Genomic DNA, 15,404 nt, shown 5'->3' on the forward strand with positions numbered 1-15,404 from the left:
CAAAAAGTAGAGGAGGATGCTCTGGACATGCTGAAGAAATGTAGACGTTACGCTATTACATGGCACCATTGCAGAATAGTGGAAATTACTCTTTGGTTCTAAAGAGGGGAACTGCAAAAGGGAACATTGCAGCAATGTGTTTTGACAAGGATACAAAAACGCTACAGTACAGCAGAACGGCACCAGGATGAAAAAGTCACAGGAGTCAAGAGTACAAAGTGTATGGTCATGGATTTTACAGCCTTAAGCATACAGTATATAATAATTGTAAAAAAATAAAGTTGGGTACTTTGTAAATGTCACTTATTTCGGGTTACTATGGGAACCTATCTGCGGAGGGAAGGAGGGAACTCTGTAAAGTTGTCATTATTGGTAATTATGTAGGGGAAAAAGTTCTAATATTATGGGACTACAGTCAAAATGATATGGGAATAATGTCATAATATAACGATAAGTCAATTTAGGAAGAAAGTTGAAAAATTTGGATAATTTAAAAAAACAACAGTAAAAATGAAAAGAAGCAAAGATAGAAGTTCATACTAAAAATACACAAAGCTGAGATGCAGTTTTTTACTTGAAGTGTACGTATATGTAACATCTTAGCATATATAAGTACATGTGTTGGTTACAAAATGTCAATGTGGCCTTTTTATCCTTTTATTTTTCCTTCAGTATGTGGCCCCAGGTGGAACATGTTTAGACACCCCTGCTCTACGGTTCCTGTTTTGCAGTCTGTATTTTAAAGAATAGCCAACTCAGGAAGGTTGGAGCTAAGTAAAAGAGGTCAAATGACAAAATAGTATGTTTGGTTTTTAGCCCGCATATCATTCATTCATTCATTCATTTTCTACCGCTTTTCCTCACAAGGTTTGCGGGCGTGCTGGAGCCTATCCCGTGCGAAAGGCGGGGTACACCCTGAACTGGTGGCCATCCAATCACAGGGCACATATAGACAAACAACCATTCACACTCATATTCATATCTATGGACAATTTGGAGTCGCTAATTAACCTAGCATGTTTTTGGAATGTGGGAGGAAACCGGAGTACCCGGAGAAAACCCACGCATGCACGGGGAGAACATGCAAACTCCACACAGAGATGGCCGAGGGTGGAATTGAACTAGTTGTGAGGCCTGCGCCCTAAACACTCGCCCGCACATCAGTCACATTTTTATAATCCTAAGGGACTGATGTTTGAGATCAAGACAAGAACAATCTTTATTTTGAAGGCTAACCATGTCACATTCAGGCCATGTTTCATGTTTCTTCTTGAATTCTACCACTTGCAACCCAAACATTCCTACATATTACTATCAGAAATACACAGTGTGCTTGAACACAAAGCACACACGCACATAATAAAGATGATAAAATAATTATCTGGCTGGGATCTGTCCAAATGTCCCAAGAAGAACTACCCCGCCCCGCTTTTTTAACTGTGTACTAACCAATGAATGTTGTATTTTGGTGTGTCTTTTATTCTGTTTACTTGCTCTATTCAACTTCATTCTTTTGTAAAGTGTCTTTGAGTATCTTGAAAAGCGTTATACAAATAAAATGTATTATTATTATTATTATTACTATCCAATAACTGAGAACCAATGCTCGGCATCTAACTAGTTTCTTGCATGTTGTTTAGCCGTACAATGACTGAGACAGCATACGATGCCAATAATGTTAATGTCGAAAACCAGGGCACGTGTTCCTTTGCAACAGGGGTGTCCAAACGTCTTCCACCAAGGGTTGCATACAGAAAAGGTGCAGGTTGCTTACCCCTGGCTTAGCTCAAAGGACAAATCAGGATCTATTTATTTGGAATTCTAGCCAACCTAATCAATTGAAAGTACAGTCACATTATTGTTTTGTGTCAAAACACTTTGCTTTTAAAAGACAGTCAGCAAACGACAGCTGAGCTAAGAGGTCAGTCTCATCAGTCCATGTTGCTTTTCTGTCCTTTTCTCCCATTATATGTAAAAGAAAACACAATTTTCCCTCCCTAAGTGCAATATTTTCAGCCCTCCTCCCAAGTGTACTTAAAGTGCTACAGTTAGTCTCTCAGAACAAACCAGGAAATGAATGCAAGGGAAGAACCAGGAAGTGTGACGGATGCTGTAGTGCCTCAGTGGAGTTCATGAAGCATTAATGGATATTTGAGATGACTTCACTCAGAATTATTAATAGGCTGCTGCTACCTTCGCAGAGAAGTTGCTCATGCTTCCTGATAAAGTTTGGAGTTTAGGATGGAACACGAAGGATGTTAAAGACAATGTCGCTCCTCAAAGATATACCGAGTCAACTCTTGTGGATGCTTATCCCATTTGGCTTTGTTTTGTTTATAAATCTTACTAACAGGGCACGAAAAAGCAGTAGAAATATGCTGTAATGCTCTTATTTTATCCATTTATTAGTAAGATGAGATATGTCCATAGTCTGGATCTATAGAATATGAACATTTAGAATGTATTTCATAACTTCCGCTTCTCTTGGTTTGCAGCACATGACATGACGGAGGAGTTGAATCAATGTAATGCTGTCTGCATGGCGTGCAGACACTTGTTTGTTAATGATACATTCAATTGAATAGGACTTCACAATGTGATGTATTCATTGAATGCTTGCACCGCCGGAATGAAATGTTAACGGCATTATTGAACCGTGAGTCTACATTTTCCGCGACATTTTCCCCCCCTGTTGAAAATGAATGGACAAGTTCCACATTTCCACACCCATTCAACTACTTCAATATTAATTCTATATTCAAATCAAATCAAATCAACTTTATTTGTAGAGCACTTTTCCTGCAAGAAGATGCAACACAAAGTGCTTTCCAGAATTAAAACAATTACCACAATTAAAAAGGAAAACAATGAAGAAAAAAGAAAGCCCCTCCTTCCCACCCTCCATACTAGACCCACCCACACACACACACACGCAAGCACACAATCACCCACAGTAGGGAGACATGGCATGGTACTGAGGAACAAGGAAACGCCACCTTTGGGGCCGTCCACACTGGGAGAAGCTGCAGGCCGTGCCATCGGAGGACCAGCACCCGGGCCCTCCGACTCCGTTAGACGGGCGGACCCCCACATTAAAGGGAGGAACCCCCCAGCTGGCCGTGTCGAAGGGACCCAAGGATGGATATTCAACATCTATTCTACATCTCAACAGCATTTCACTTCACAACCAATATCAAGTCAAATGACCCCCTCTAGTAGTTGATATGGCAATTGTAATTATCTTCAATGTTGTTGTCATGTATAAAAATTCTAGTCAGTGGGTAAAAAGAATGAAACAAATCACCACACACAAGCTGCATTTAATGGCAATGGGAATGGACAGTGCGGCCTGACAAAAATGGCACCATCTAACGTGTTACAAGAGCAAAATAGGATCAACACATGGCAGAAATAAAGCATTTGCTGCTTTTATTCAGAGCAATTCAGCGAAACAATACATGGGCGATGATGATGACAGAAGCGTTTCCAGCTTTATAAATAATTTAGCTGCAATGAGTTGTAGAGGGAAAGCCTTGAACCTCTTTTTCAGAGGAAAATGATGTGTTCGGTGTCTGGATCTTTAAGGTTGTACGTCAAATCAAGCACTGAGAATCAACACAGGAACTGCAAGCATTGTAAATAAACTTGAATTAAATAATACTGTGCTACCATTGTGTGCACTGAGGATGAAGCAGCGTAAGAGAGCTTGCCAAAAATCTTCCTAAATAGCTACTAATGGAAATAGAATGGGACCGAAGAGGTGATGGTGTTAGAAAACAGGTCATCATCTAATACCATCCTGAAAGTTTCTCCACTCAAGTACAGTGTGGCAATAGTGCCATCTTTTGGTGACGCATCCTGCTCTCTCTTTCTCTCTGCAGCTGTCAACATCACCCGAGCAAGATTCAGCGGAACTGACGAGTTTGGCTACACTTCTTTTGTGGCCTATTCTGATATTCCCAGTCACAGTTTCTTTTATGAGTTCCATCTGAAGTTCACGCTGGTCAATAGGTCATCTGCTGTGAAAGACAACCTGATCCTGTTCTCTGGGCAGAAAGGACAAGGTGAGCCACCTGCACGTTGTCGGGGATTATATCACAGATATAAGTTCATATGATTGGTGTTGTTACATTTTGGAATTTGCTGGGCACCATAAACCTATGTCAGGGATGTCCAAAGTATGGCCTAGGGGCCATTCTTCATTTCATTTTTCATGAAAATGTAATCACTCACCACCTACAACAATAAAAAGAAGGATTATGGGAACACTGAAGTGAAAAATATACGAAAGAAAAAAGTAACAAAACTATTCGCTCTCACGCTACCTTTAAGACAAATGCATAATTATCTTCTCAGCATCATTTGATTGGTTTTGGAAAATACATATCATTCATGATTGTGACATGAAAATGTCACAATTGCACAAATCTCAGTTGGGACGCCCACCCGGGCTTGCCCACAGACCACAGACATTCAACATTTAATGGATTGAGTAAGGAAATCAAACAATGCACAACGATGAGCCAATTCAAGAAACAATACAAGCAGTTGATGTTTGCTAAATACAAGGATGAAGAGTCTTGAACCAGTCATGATGTGCTATATATATCACTATATTGACACGCACTATGGTACCCATTATGGCATTGGATGCTCATGGAGGCACATTATTAAAAAAAAAAAAAAAGGAAAAAAACCTTAAACTGTATTATGGAAAGCAGGAAGTGAACAAATGTAACAGTTACTGATTGTAAAAGTACCAGATGGAGGGGTAGGATTTAATAAGCTTTGCTTCTTCCTACTCCTTTTGGACATGTGGAACTGGGAACTGATTATGGGATGCACTCAATTGGAATCTGATGCATGTTCAAATGAAATAAAACCATTACCATTACCATGGTAATGGTAATGGTAATGTACAAAAAAACATTATTTTTGATTGTGCCAAATCTATACATTCTCTGGCTGCTCTTTTGCACCGGAATAAACCTTAAAGTTTTTTTTTGTTTTTTACCATTACCATTACCATTACCATTACCATTACCTTTAACCTCCAGGAACAAGAAGTCAGAAATGACTGAATTCATTTGACTTGAGAGCCGCACGGTAGTGAGTGGTTAGCATTTTGGCCACACAGTCAGGAGATCGGGAAGACCTGGGTTTGAATCTCTGCTTGGGCATCTCTGGGTGGAGTTTGAATGTTCTCTCCGGGGGGGGGGAACAACAACATAAAACACAGTTGGGCTCATGCAGTGTATTAACTAAATTTCAAAATTCATTACCGGCCATTGTAGACATTTTTGGCTGATTTATTTATGATTATTTATTATTTATTTATTTATTTATTCAAGGCAAATTATTGTGTTATATGGCTATGTAAACATGGTACAAGATTAGACTCTCAAAGAAAGTTTCTTTAGTCATCAGCAGTAGAACATAGGTAAGTTTCAGGAAAATATCTGTTCCCAACAAAAAAGGGAAAAAAAGCTTTTTGTGAAAAGTATAACTTTCACTTGACACTGTGACAGCTAAACAACTGCTCCACTACATAAACAAAACAAAAAATGTTTCAAATGTATCAAAATCTGCAAATATAACACAATGAACTATTTACAATTGTTATATTTGGAATTAAACTGTGTGTGTGTGCACATTTCTGCACACGTGCATGCATGAAAGTTTCCCTACAATGTGGAACCTTCTGCACACTACTCTCCTCCATGCTCTTCCACGTCCTCCTTGCCACCTTGTGGCCGTTTTTATGGTTTAAACCGGCAGTGACAGTGATTACTGTTGGTGTGTAGTTACATCATCTCCTCTGTTGCCTTTTGTGCAAAAAACCTTAAAAGTCGTATAAATACATCTTTGGGAACGAGTGTTCAGGTTTAAAAAAAAATCAATTATAAATACAGTACATCTTTGGTACGGAATGAGTCAATAACACAATGATATTGGCATAAATTTTGTATGAAGGACATACTTTATAATACATGGCAGTAATTAGACTTCTTATTCTTAGCACACTCAGCTGAGATTAAAGGTCAAGTCAGTCATTTTTTTATCTGATTTTGCTGATCATTGGGCAAACTTTTTTTTTTTAGTTCTTGGTTTTGGACGTTTGGTAGCAGCAAGGACTGAACATAAATATTAATGATAATAACATACAGTACAGTTGAAGTGATCAGTGGTGACGCGGTCGACACCCACGGTGCTAAATTAGCAGGGTCGGCCCCGCCAGCAGTCGAATAATAGTTTATCAAAACAGGAATAACACGAAAAAAAAAGAAAAAAAAAGAAGGAAAAAAAAGGAAAAAAAAGAAAAAAAAAGAAAAAAAAAAAAAAGGAAAAAAAAAAAAAAAAACAGGAATAACACAAAAATAAATTCAAGCTCTGGTAGTTTCTCAGGGATGTAAATTCATCAAGAGAGGGCGCGGGAAGAAAAGAAAACAAGAGCCATATAAATGAATAATGAAACACCTGTCAGGAGAGAGAGTGGAAATAATACAAATTGGAGAAAAGATGAAATATACACAAGTGAAAATCATAATTGACTTAATGAAGTGTCAGCTTTGATCACGCACCACCATTTCATTGATGCAAAGACTCCGGGTACACTAAACCGTCCCGGTTGAAGTGGTGGACACCCTCATTTCAAAAGCAACCCAATGTGTAATTGACTGTGTCTAATAGTGTGTTTGTGTGGGTGCTTATTCAGCGAGAATTCATCCGCTATATACAATTTTTATACAGTCCACTCTGGTTTATCACAGTTAATTAGGTCCACGAAGTAGGATTCAATATTAATAAATGTGATATCTTCAAAACGGCAGTGAAAATGGATGGAGGGATGCAACGGTTTCAAAGTTGGAGCATGGAAAACCTGTTTTTGACTCTCTAAATCTAATTATTATTAGAGCCCTGTAGACATGAAATAACATCCCTATAGTCACCTTTATACTCCTGTTATTCTTTGTTTACAACTGTAACGGGACACAAGAGCATGTCGGCAAGCTAACTAGTTAGCCTCCAATTTATTTATTCTAAACATAAGAAAACGGAGTGGAAGTGTCACGCCCTGTGTGGGTTTGTTTGAGTTACCTTCTTGGGCTTTGGTTTCCAGTTTGGACACTCTTATTTTGTATTGGACTTCCTGTTTTCCCGTGTCTGCCTTGGTTGTCCTTATCTCCCACACCTGTCCCTAATTAGTGCTGTCTATTTAGTTCAGGTGTGTGCTTCTCCCCTCGTGGGATCATTAGCATTTGTCCGTCTGCCTCATGAGTTGCTTTATCCTGCTACTGCTATTATTGCACGCAATAAATATTTTTACCTGCATCCTGGGGTCGCACCGCAAAACAATCAAGATCGACCGTGACAGGAAGAAGGTCAAAGTAAGAAGCCAAAATACTACCACTTCCACATGAAAAGGGAGGAGAACTGACTCCATGCAATGTGAAAGTAATCTAATCTAATACTACATTTAATTTGTCTTTCAGTATTTGAAAGACTATTAATAGTTCATAGCTTACCAAAAAATGGTGCTAATTTATTATTTAATACATTTTCTAAAACTGGTGATGTTGGAACTGCGATGTAGTGAGGGACGACCGCAGCGGAGTTCTGTACTATATTGATTTAATTTCATTCTCATTATTACCAGGCACAGATGGTGATGACTTCCTCGCTTTGGGGTTACGAAAAGGGCGGGTTCTGCATAGATTCAACCTCGGATCAGGTATAGCAACCATTGTGTCCGATCGACTGAACCTGCACGTGGACATCCACACTGTCACGTTCGGAAGGTCCAACACCACTGGATGGCTGAAGGTGATTGGAGCTTTTATACCATGCTCACACAAAAATAAGACGGTTATTTATGTCTAAAAAAGATGTGTCATTTTATATTTGGGGTTGAGAAATTATACATACAAATAAGCAAATGGCGCCCAGCCACTTCTTTGCCAATCTGCCTCAAAGATTGGGTAAGTTATTGAACAACAGGGAGTAGTTGTGATGCAAATGTTAAGGATTGCTATCACTCGGTTGAGGATATTTTGTATACTCATCAAACTAATCACATCAGAAAGCATTTTGTCCTTTCTGTTTTTTGACGTGTCCTCCCCAGTGTCACTAATGTCAGTTGCAGCCAGGCTTGTACTCGTTATTGTGGTCCAAAAAAGCTCAAGATTAAGAAAATGTTCCAGCAAAACTTAATGGCTAAAGAGTTGGAGATGATGCATTTGGTAAAGGTACACTGGTAAAGTTTTAATGAGTATTGATATTGTCTTTCCTAGGTTGATGGACAAAGGAACAGAACAGGCTCATCTCCAGGACCCCTGCAAGGCCTCAATGTTTTCAAGCAAGTCTTTGTAGGTGGATATAATGAGTACACCGCTCAACTGCTGCCACTTGGCTCCAGGTTCCATCAAGGCTTTCAGGGTAAGACGGCCACTTTCAGCACTGGAGCTCTGGCATCCTTCCCAGGATCTCTGTGTCTTTGTACAGCCTAATGAAAAGAGAGGGCAGAAAGCAGTTTGCAAGTTGATAGGATCGGCACCTCTGAAGCATTCTGCTGCTGCTGGAGTCCCCTAAATAAGCGTAGTATGGAAATAATGTAGGCTGTGATGGGTGCTGGCAAAATGTACTTCCAAAATGTCAGACATTACGTATGACGAGTAATACCTGTGTTACAGTTACATTGCCAGTCCTCTTGCATGATGAGACCTTTACCCTAAAAAAGTGGGGGGCCAAAAAATGAATGGATTTAAGATAAGATAAGATATGTCTTTATTCATCCCTGAGTGGGGAAATTTGCATTGCACAGCAGCAAGACTACAGAATCAGTTAAGCAGTACAAAATACACAATATAGAAAAATAAACAATATAAACAACCCAAGTATTAACAAAATCAACAGTTTTTCCCAGAGTTATATACAAATACAGTATGCAGATAATATGAAACGATATGAGATATATGACCAGTCTATATACTGAGTATTAAATTTAGATTTAAAATTAAATAATAATAATTAATGAAAAGCCCAAATAAACATTGTTATGTATAATGATTGAAATGATGAGTGCCCAACTGTGACATAAAAACTGAACAAAAACCTGAGGCAACTAATGATAATACTGTAATTGTAGTTAGGCCTACTTTCCACTGAACTTATGGATGATTCCCAAAAATGAAACTTTGGTACAGATGATCATAAAAAGTGACACTTTCTGGAAACCTCATATTACAAATATACAACATAAGTTTCCAGAAATATTTCAGTATTGAACAAAACTAAATTTGTTCTCAATCAGAAATCACTCCACACTCTTTGTTGCTCTCTGGTTCTACCATATCTTACTTATTGTGTGGAAATATGGGATAATAACTATAAAAGCAATCTTCACTGGCTAAATGTACTGCAAAAAAGGTCAGTAAGGATAATTCATAATGCCGCCTACAGAGAACATACTAACTCCTTATTTCTAAAATCACAAATACTTCAACTTGCTGATATAGTTCATCTTCAAACAGCTAAAATAATGCATAAGGCTAAAAACAACCAATTAGCTAAAAATGTCATCCAATACTTCTCTACAAGAGAGGAGAAATATGATCTCAGGGAAGAAGTACATTTGAAACACTTCTATGCTAGGACTACGTTATGCTAGCCATAGCATTTCAGTATGTGGAATCAAACTATGGAATGGATTGAGTAAGGAAATCAAACAATGCACAACGATGAGCCAATTCAAGAAACAATACAAGCAGTTGATGTTTGCTAAATACAAGGATGAAGAGTCTTGAACCAGTCATGATGTGCTATATATATCACTATATTGACACGCACTATGGTACCCATTATGGCATTGGATGCTCATATCACCCAGTACTTCGGTACGAGGTACATTATTAAAAAAAAAATACAAAAAATAAACTTAAACTGTATTATGGAAAGCAGGAAGTGAACAAATGTAACAATTACTGATTGTAAAAGTACCAGATGGAGTGGTAGGATTAAATAAGCTTTGCATCTTCCTACTCCTTTTGGACATGTGGAACTGGGAACTGATTATGGGATGCACTCAATTGTAATCTGATGCATGTTCAAATGAAATAAAACCATTACCATTACTTTCAGTACTCCTCATGTGCTCTACTAAAGTGGTAGCACGCAGGCAACACACCTAGGAGACTCGGGTTCGATTCCCCGCTCGGGCATCTCTATATGGAGTTTACATGTCCTCCCTGTGCATGCGTGGGTTTTCTCCGGGTATTCCGGTTTCCTTCCCCATTCCAAAAACATGCTAGGTCAATTGGTGACTCCAAATTGTCCATAGGTATGAATGTGAATGTGAATGGTTGTTTGTCTATATGTGCCCTGTGATTGGCTGGCCACCAGTCCAGAGTGTACCCCGCCTCTCTCCTGAAGACAGCTGGGATAGGCTCCAGCACACCCGCGACCCTTGTGAGGAAAAGCGGTACAAAATGCATGGATGGATAAAGTATCTATTTTTTTAGCCAATGTCCGACAGCCCTAAATTGAAGTGGACTGCAGCTTTTTGTGTCTTATTTATGAGTCTGACATCCATCTTAATCCGTCCGATGGAATAGAAGTTTCAAGCCCAAAAAATCAAATCAGCTGCAGTGAAGAATCAGTTTCCATAAACCGCCTGACACCGCCGCGGTCCCCTGTATTGGTAAGCTCAACGCCGGTGGAGGCATGGCCCCGGTGCAGAGGATGTAATGAGAACTCATGGGCGTCTAATCAGATCTGTGTGACCTTCCTGAAGCCCTAATCATGATGGCTGGCAGTGAACACACTGATAATGCACTTCACTCCCAGTTATCAACAGATCCACACTCCCCCTGTGGAAAGGTGGCGGATGAGACGCGGCGACTCCTGAAATGAATCAGTCAGTCAATTTGAGCCACTGATCAAATAACAAGCAAGTGGGAAGAGTGTTTGTCGAATCTCCACACCGTTCCATGCAAACATTTCTATTAAGGTCATTCATTCAGCGCTACTTGAAGAAGATACATGACAGCGCGTCCGGCTGAATCAAAAATATACTCCATTTGTTTATAGCACTGTAACCATCACTTGAGTCGCCATGAATATTCATGAAGGAGCGTGACATTTCTCCTGCATTCTGTTTGTGCCGGTGACTAATGCAGTAGGGAAGACGGGTGCCACATGACTGGAAGGCTTTTCTGGGGCCCTTCTTGCTCTGCAGTTGCAGGCCAAAGTAAATATTGCCTGGATGGAATTGAATTATGGAAGCAAAAGGCAAACAAGGCGGGAGATGCTTGATGACAGCTGGTGGCAGACTTGTTGATTATTGTGTGAACGCTGAGAGGAAAGCTTTCACGCTGATGTTATTTTGACAATACGTGACAGCGTCACCATCTCTAAGTCTACGCTGGTCGACTTCCAAGATGTTCTCAGTTTGAAACAATTCCCCCGCAAGAAATAATAACTTTATTTATTACGCAGTGAAACCGCCTCCATCAAAGAACATTACAGACCGTACAACATTCTAAACCAGGGGTGGGCAAACGTTTGGACTCGCGGGCCGCATTAATTTAACAAAATTGACGGGGGGGGATTATGTAGTATTTTACACGTAACAGTCCATTTTTACACCTATATTTTTACACATATTTTACATGTAAAAGTGTCATGCAATCTGCTATATGTGCACTTTGAAATCATTTATTTGATGTAAAGTGTGTTATAAATGTATTATTATTATTATTATTATTGTTATTAGAATTATTATTATTATTACTTATAGTAATGTTATTATATTATTATTATTATTTTCTTAATAATAATAATATTACTACCATTATTATATTAATATTAATATAATAGTAGTATTATTATCATTATTGACAACATTATTATTATTATTATTCATTCATTCATTCATTTTCTACCGCTTCTCCACACAGAGATGGCCGAGGGTGGGAATTGAACCCTGGTCTCCTAGCTGTGAGGTCTGCGCACTAACCACCAGACCGCCGTGCCGCCCTATTATTATTATTATTATTATTATTATTATTATTATTATTATTATTATTATTGTTATTATTATTATTATTATTATTATTATTATTATTATTATTATTATTATTATTATTATTATTATTATTATTATTATTATTATTATTATTACCTAGCTGTGAGGTCTGCGCACTAACCACCAGACCGCCGTGCCGCCCTATTATTATTATTATTATTATTATTATTATTATTATTATTATTATTATTATTATTATTATTATTATTATTATTATTATTATTATTATTATTATTATTATTATTATTATTATTATTGTGCTTGTGCTCCTTTTTCCAGGAGTATTTTGTAAACAACAGACCACATCAAATAACGAAATTGATAAAGCAGCTAGCTACCTAGCTATCAAAAAGTTGGCCCAAGCCACGATGCCAGGTTATGTGTTGAGTTTAAATGAAATACTTTGGAAAAAACAGGCGGGCCATATTGAAACACTTGGCGGGCCGGATGTGGCCCCCGGGCCGTAGTTTGCCCACCCCTGTTCTAAACTGTCATACAAGTATAAAAAGGTTTAAAAAACAAATACATGCACACAAAGCGTCGTGAAGTCCACAGGCGTCCACGGCGACTCTTCAGCCTCCTTGTTGCAGCTTTTTTTAACACTGAAGCAGAGGAAATGTGCATTTTCAAAAAGAGTTTAAAAATAAATTAGACTCACTGCTTGTCTGTGAACGCATCAACATTGCTGACTGCCGATTGGATGAGCAAAGGATGGGGTCGGTTTGTTCAGTCAGTGAGACACAAAAGAACAGTAAGCGATCCATAACCATGAATATGATCCTAAAATGAAAAATACAGAGTTTCATTGTGAATATACATATTCTCAGGAGTATTGTTTGACCATTGTTGGAATGTAGATATTAAATCAAATCAACTTTATTTGTAGAGCACTTTTCCTGCAGAGACATGCAACACAAAGTGCTGTACAGAATTAAAAACAATTACCACAATTAAAAAGACAAACAATTACAAAGAAAGCCCCTCCCTCCCACGCTCCCTACTAGACACACACACACACAATCACACACACACACAAGGAAACGCCACCTTTGGGGTCGTCCACACTGGGAGGACCCGCAAGCCGTGCCGTCGGGGGACCAGCACCCGGGCCCCCCGACTCCGACAGACGGGCGGACCCCCACATCAAAGGGAGGAACCCCCTGCCATCCGCGTCGAAGGGACCCAAGAATGGCACCCCCTCAGTAGACCCGACACAGCCCCCAGTGTGGAGGACCCCCCTGAGGAAACACTGGAGTTAAAATAGCATAAAATAGGACAAAAAAGATAAAAACGTAAGAAAAGTTTAAAATATTAGTTAAAAGCCTGATTAAAAAGGCGTGTCTTTAATCTTTTTTTTTTTAAATATCAACAGTCTCCGCAGTCCTGAGGCTCTCCGGCAGGCTGTTCCACAGGTGGGGGCCATAGTGGGTTTTGGTTCTGGGTTTTGGTATTGTTAAAAGGCCAGTGCCGCGGGGGGGTTGATATGGTAAAAGCAGATCAGATAAATAAGAAGGTGCCATTAAGGCCGTTAAGACAATTAAAAACCAGTAAGAGAATCTTAAAATGGATCCTGAAGCGGACGGGGAGCCAATGTAGCCACTTTAAAACCAATGTAATCTGCTCCCGCCCTCTGGTCCTCGTCAGCACACGTGCGGCTGAGTTCTGTAATATTTAATAATTGGAGATTTAAAATACTCTTTTTGGGAAGACCTGAGAGCAGGGCATTACAGTGATCTAAACGATTAGTTATTAGTTATAATTATTACACAACTAATAATTATTTTCATAATAATAAATATTATTTTCATTGATTGAGTAATTGGTGGCTGCACGGTGGACGAGTGTTTACCACGCAGGCCTCACAGCTAGGAGATGTGTGACATCTCTGTGTGGAGTTTGCATGCGACTCCAAGTTGTCCATAGGTATGAATGTGAGTGTGAATGGTTGTTTGTCTATATGTGCCCTGTGATTGGCTGGCCACCAGTCCAGGGTGTACCCCGCCTCTCGCTTGAAGACAGCTGGGATAGGCTCCAGCACGCCTGTGACCCTTGTGAGGATAAACGGTAGAAAATGAATGAATTGACCAAAAGCACCTTATTAGATTTATCAGTTAAATAAATATCATATTTTATGGGTGTTTACATATTAATATCATAAATTGATTAGGAGGGCTGCTATAAATTATGATTTTGTCCTGTATGTCCCTTTCATTGTGTTGTCAAGCTCTCTGTACTAAAATGCACTTTCCTTGTATTTTTTTTTTTTTTGTCAAGGGTGCATTTTTGATGTGCGCTTTCGAACAAGAAGAAATGGAACATTCCAAGCTGTGGGCCATCCAACCTTTGGGAGAAACGTGGGTCAATGTGGGGTCAACCCTTGCGTTGATGTCCAGTGCAGGAATGGAGGAACATGCGTGGACTCTGGTTCATCTGTGCAGTAAGGCCAAACGTGTGGAAACACGATGAAACGCGGAGCTAGCAGCTATAAGCTTGTGTTTTCTTTTGCAAGTTGCCTGTGCCCTTTTGGATGGAAGGGAGCTCTCTGTTCTGAGACTGTGTCGGTTTGTGATGCCGCGCACACTCCCCCGCCTTTGTGCGCCCACGGTTCCACCTGCATCCCTCTTCCAAATGGATATACCTGTCAGTGCCCCTTGGGGATGGCAGGACTCTACTGCGAGAAAGGTCACACCATCAAAGCAAATCTTCATCATTAACACGTGTTTTTTTTTTCTCTGTTCATTTTGTCAACAAGGAAGCACTTTTGCTCTTCAATTATTTAACTGAGCGTTATTGTCCCCGTTTCAGCTGTGAGCATCAGTGATCCATTCTTCAGTGGAAAGCACTCCTCCTGGATGTCCTTTCCCCCAATGAATATAAGGCACCGGACTGTGTTGCAGCTGCAGTTCCAACCTTTATCACCAGGGGGTGTCCTTGTGTATGTTGCACAGCATGTTGGGGACAGAGCTGGTAAGATTAATCATGTAACTTCATTCATTGGATTCATTATCTACTGAGGGGCTGGAGCCTATCCTAGTTGACTTTTGCTGAGAGGCGGACTATATTTAATGCTTTTATGCTTTCAGTCTTTCATTTATCATGGTTGTTTTTTCTTCACAGTGGATTCTATGTGTGCGTTTATGGCAGGGGTGGGCAAACTTTTTGACTCGCGGGGCGCATTAATTTAACAAAATTGACAGGGGGGATTATGTAGTATTTTACACGTAACAGTCCATTTTTACACCTATATTTTTACACATATTTTACATGTAAAAGTGTCATGCAATCTGCTATATGTGCACTTTGAAATCATTTATTTGATGTA

General features: G+C 39.4%; 1 protein-coding gene across 1 annotated transcript in view; it reads left to right on the forward strand.

Moving 5' to 3' along the window:
* Nucleotides 1-15,404, forward strand: part of eys (eyes shut homolog) — a 272,564-nt gene that overhangs the window by 254,639 nt on the left and 2,521 nt on the right. The window contains exons 44-49 of the mRNA XM_058058308.1: nt 3,882-4,064; nt 7,658-7,824; nt 8,292-8,436; nt 14,357-14,519; nt 14,592-14,764; nt 14,888-15,049. Coding sequence (XP_057914291.1) covers nt 3,882-4,064; nt 7,658-7,824; nt 8,292-8,436; nt 14,357-14,519; nt 14,592-14,764; nt 14,888-15,049 — 993 coding nt within the window. The remainder of the gene's footprint in view (nt 1-3,881; nt 4,065-7,657; nt 7,825-8,291; nt 8,437-14,356; nt 14,520-14,591; nt 14,765-14,887; nt 15,050-15,404) is intronic.

This window comes from Doryrhamphus excisus, chromosome 20 (assembly GCF_030265055.1).
Source record: "Doryrhamphus excisus isolate RoL2022-K1 chromosome 20, RoL_Dexc_1.0, whole genome shotgun sequence".
NCBI classification, from domain to species: domain Eukaryota; kingdom Metazoa; phylum Chordata; class Actinopteri; order Syngnathiformes; family Syngnathidae; genus Doryrhamphus; species Doryrhamphus excisus.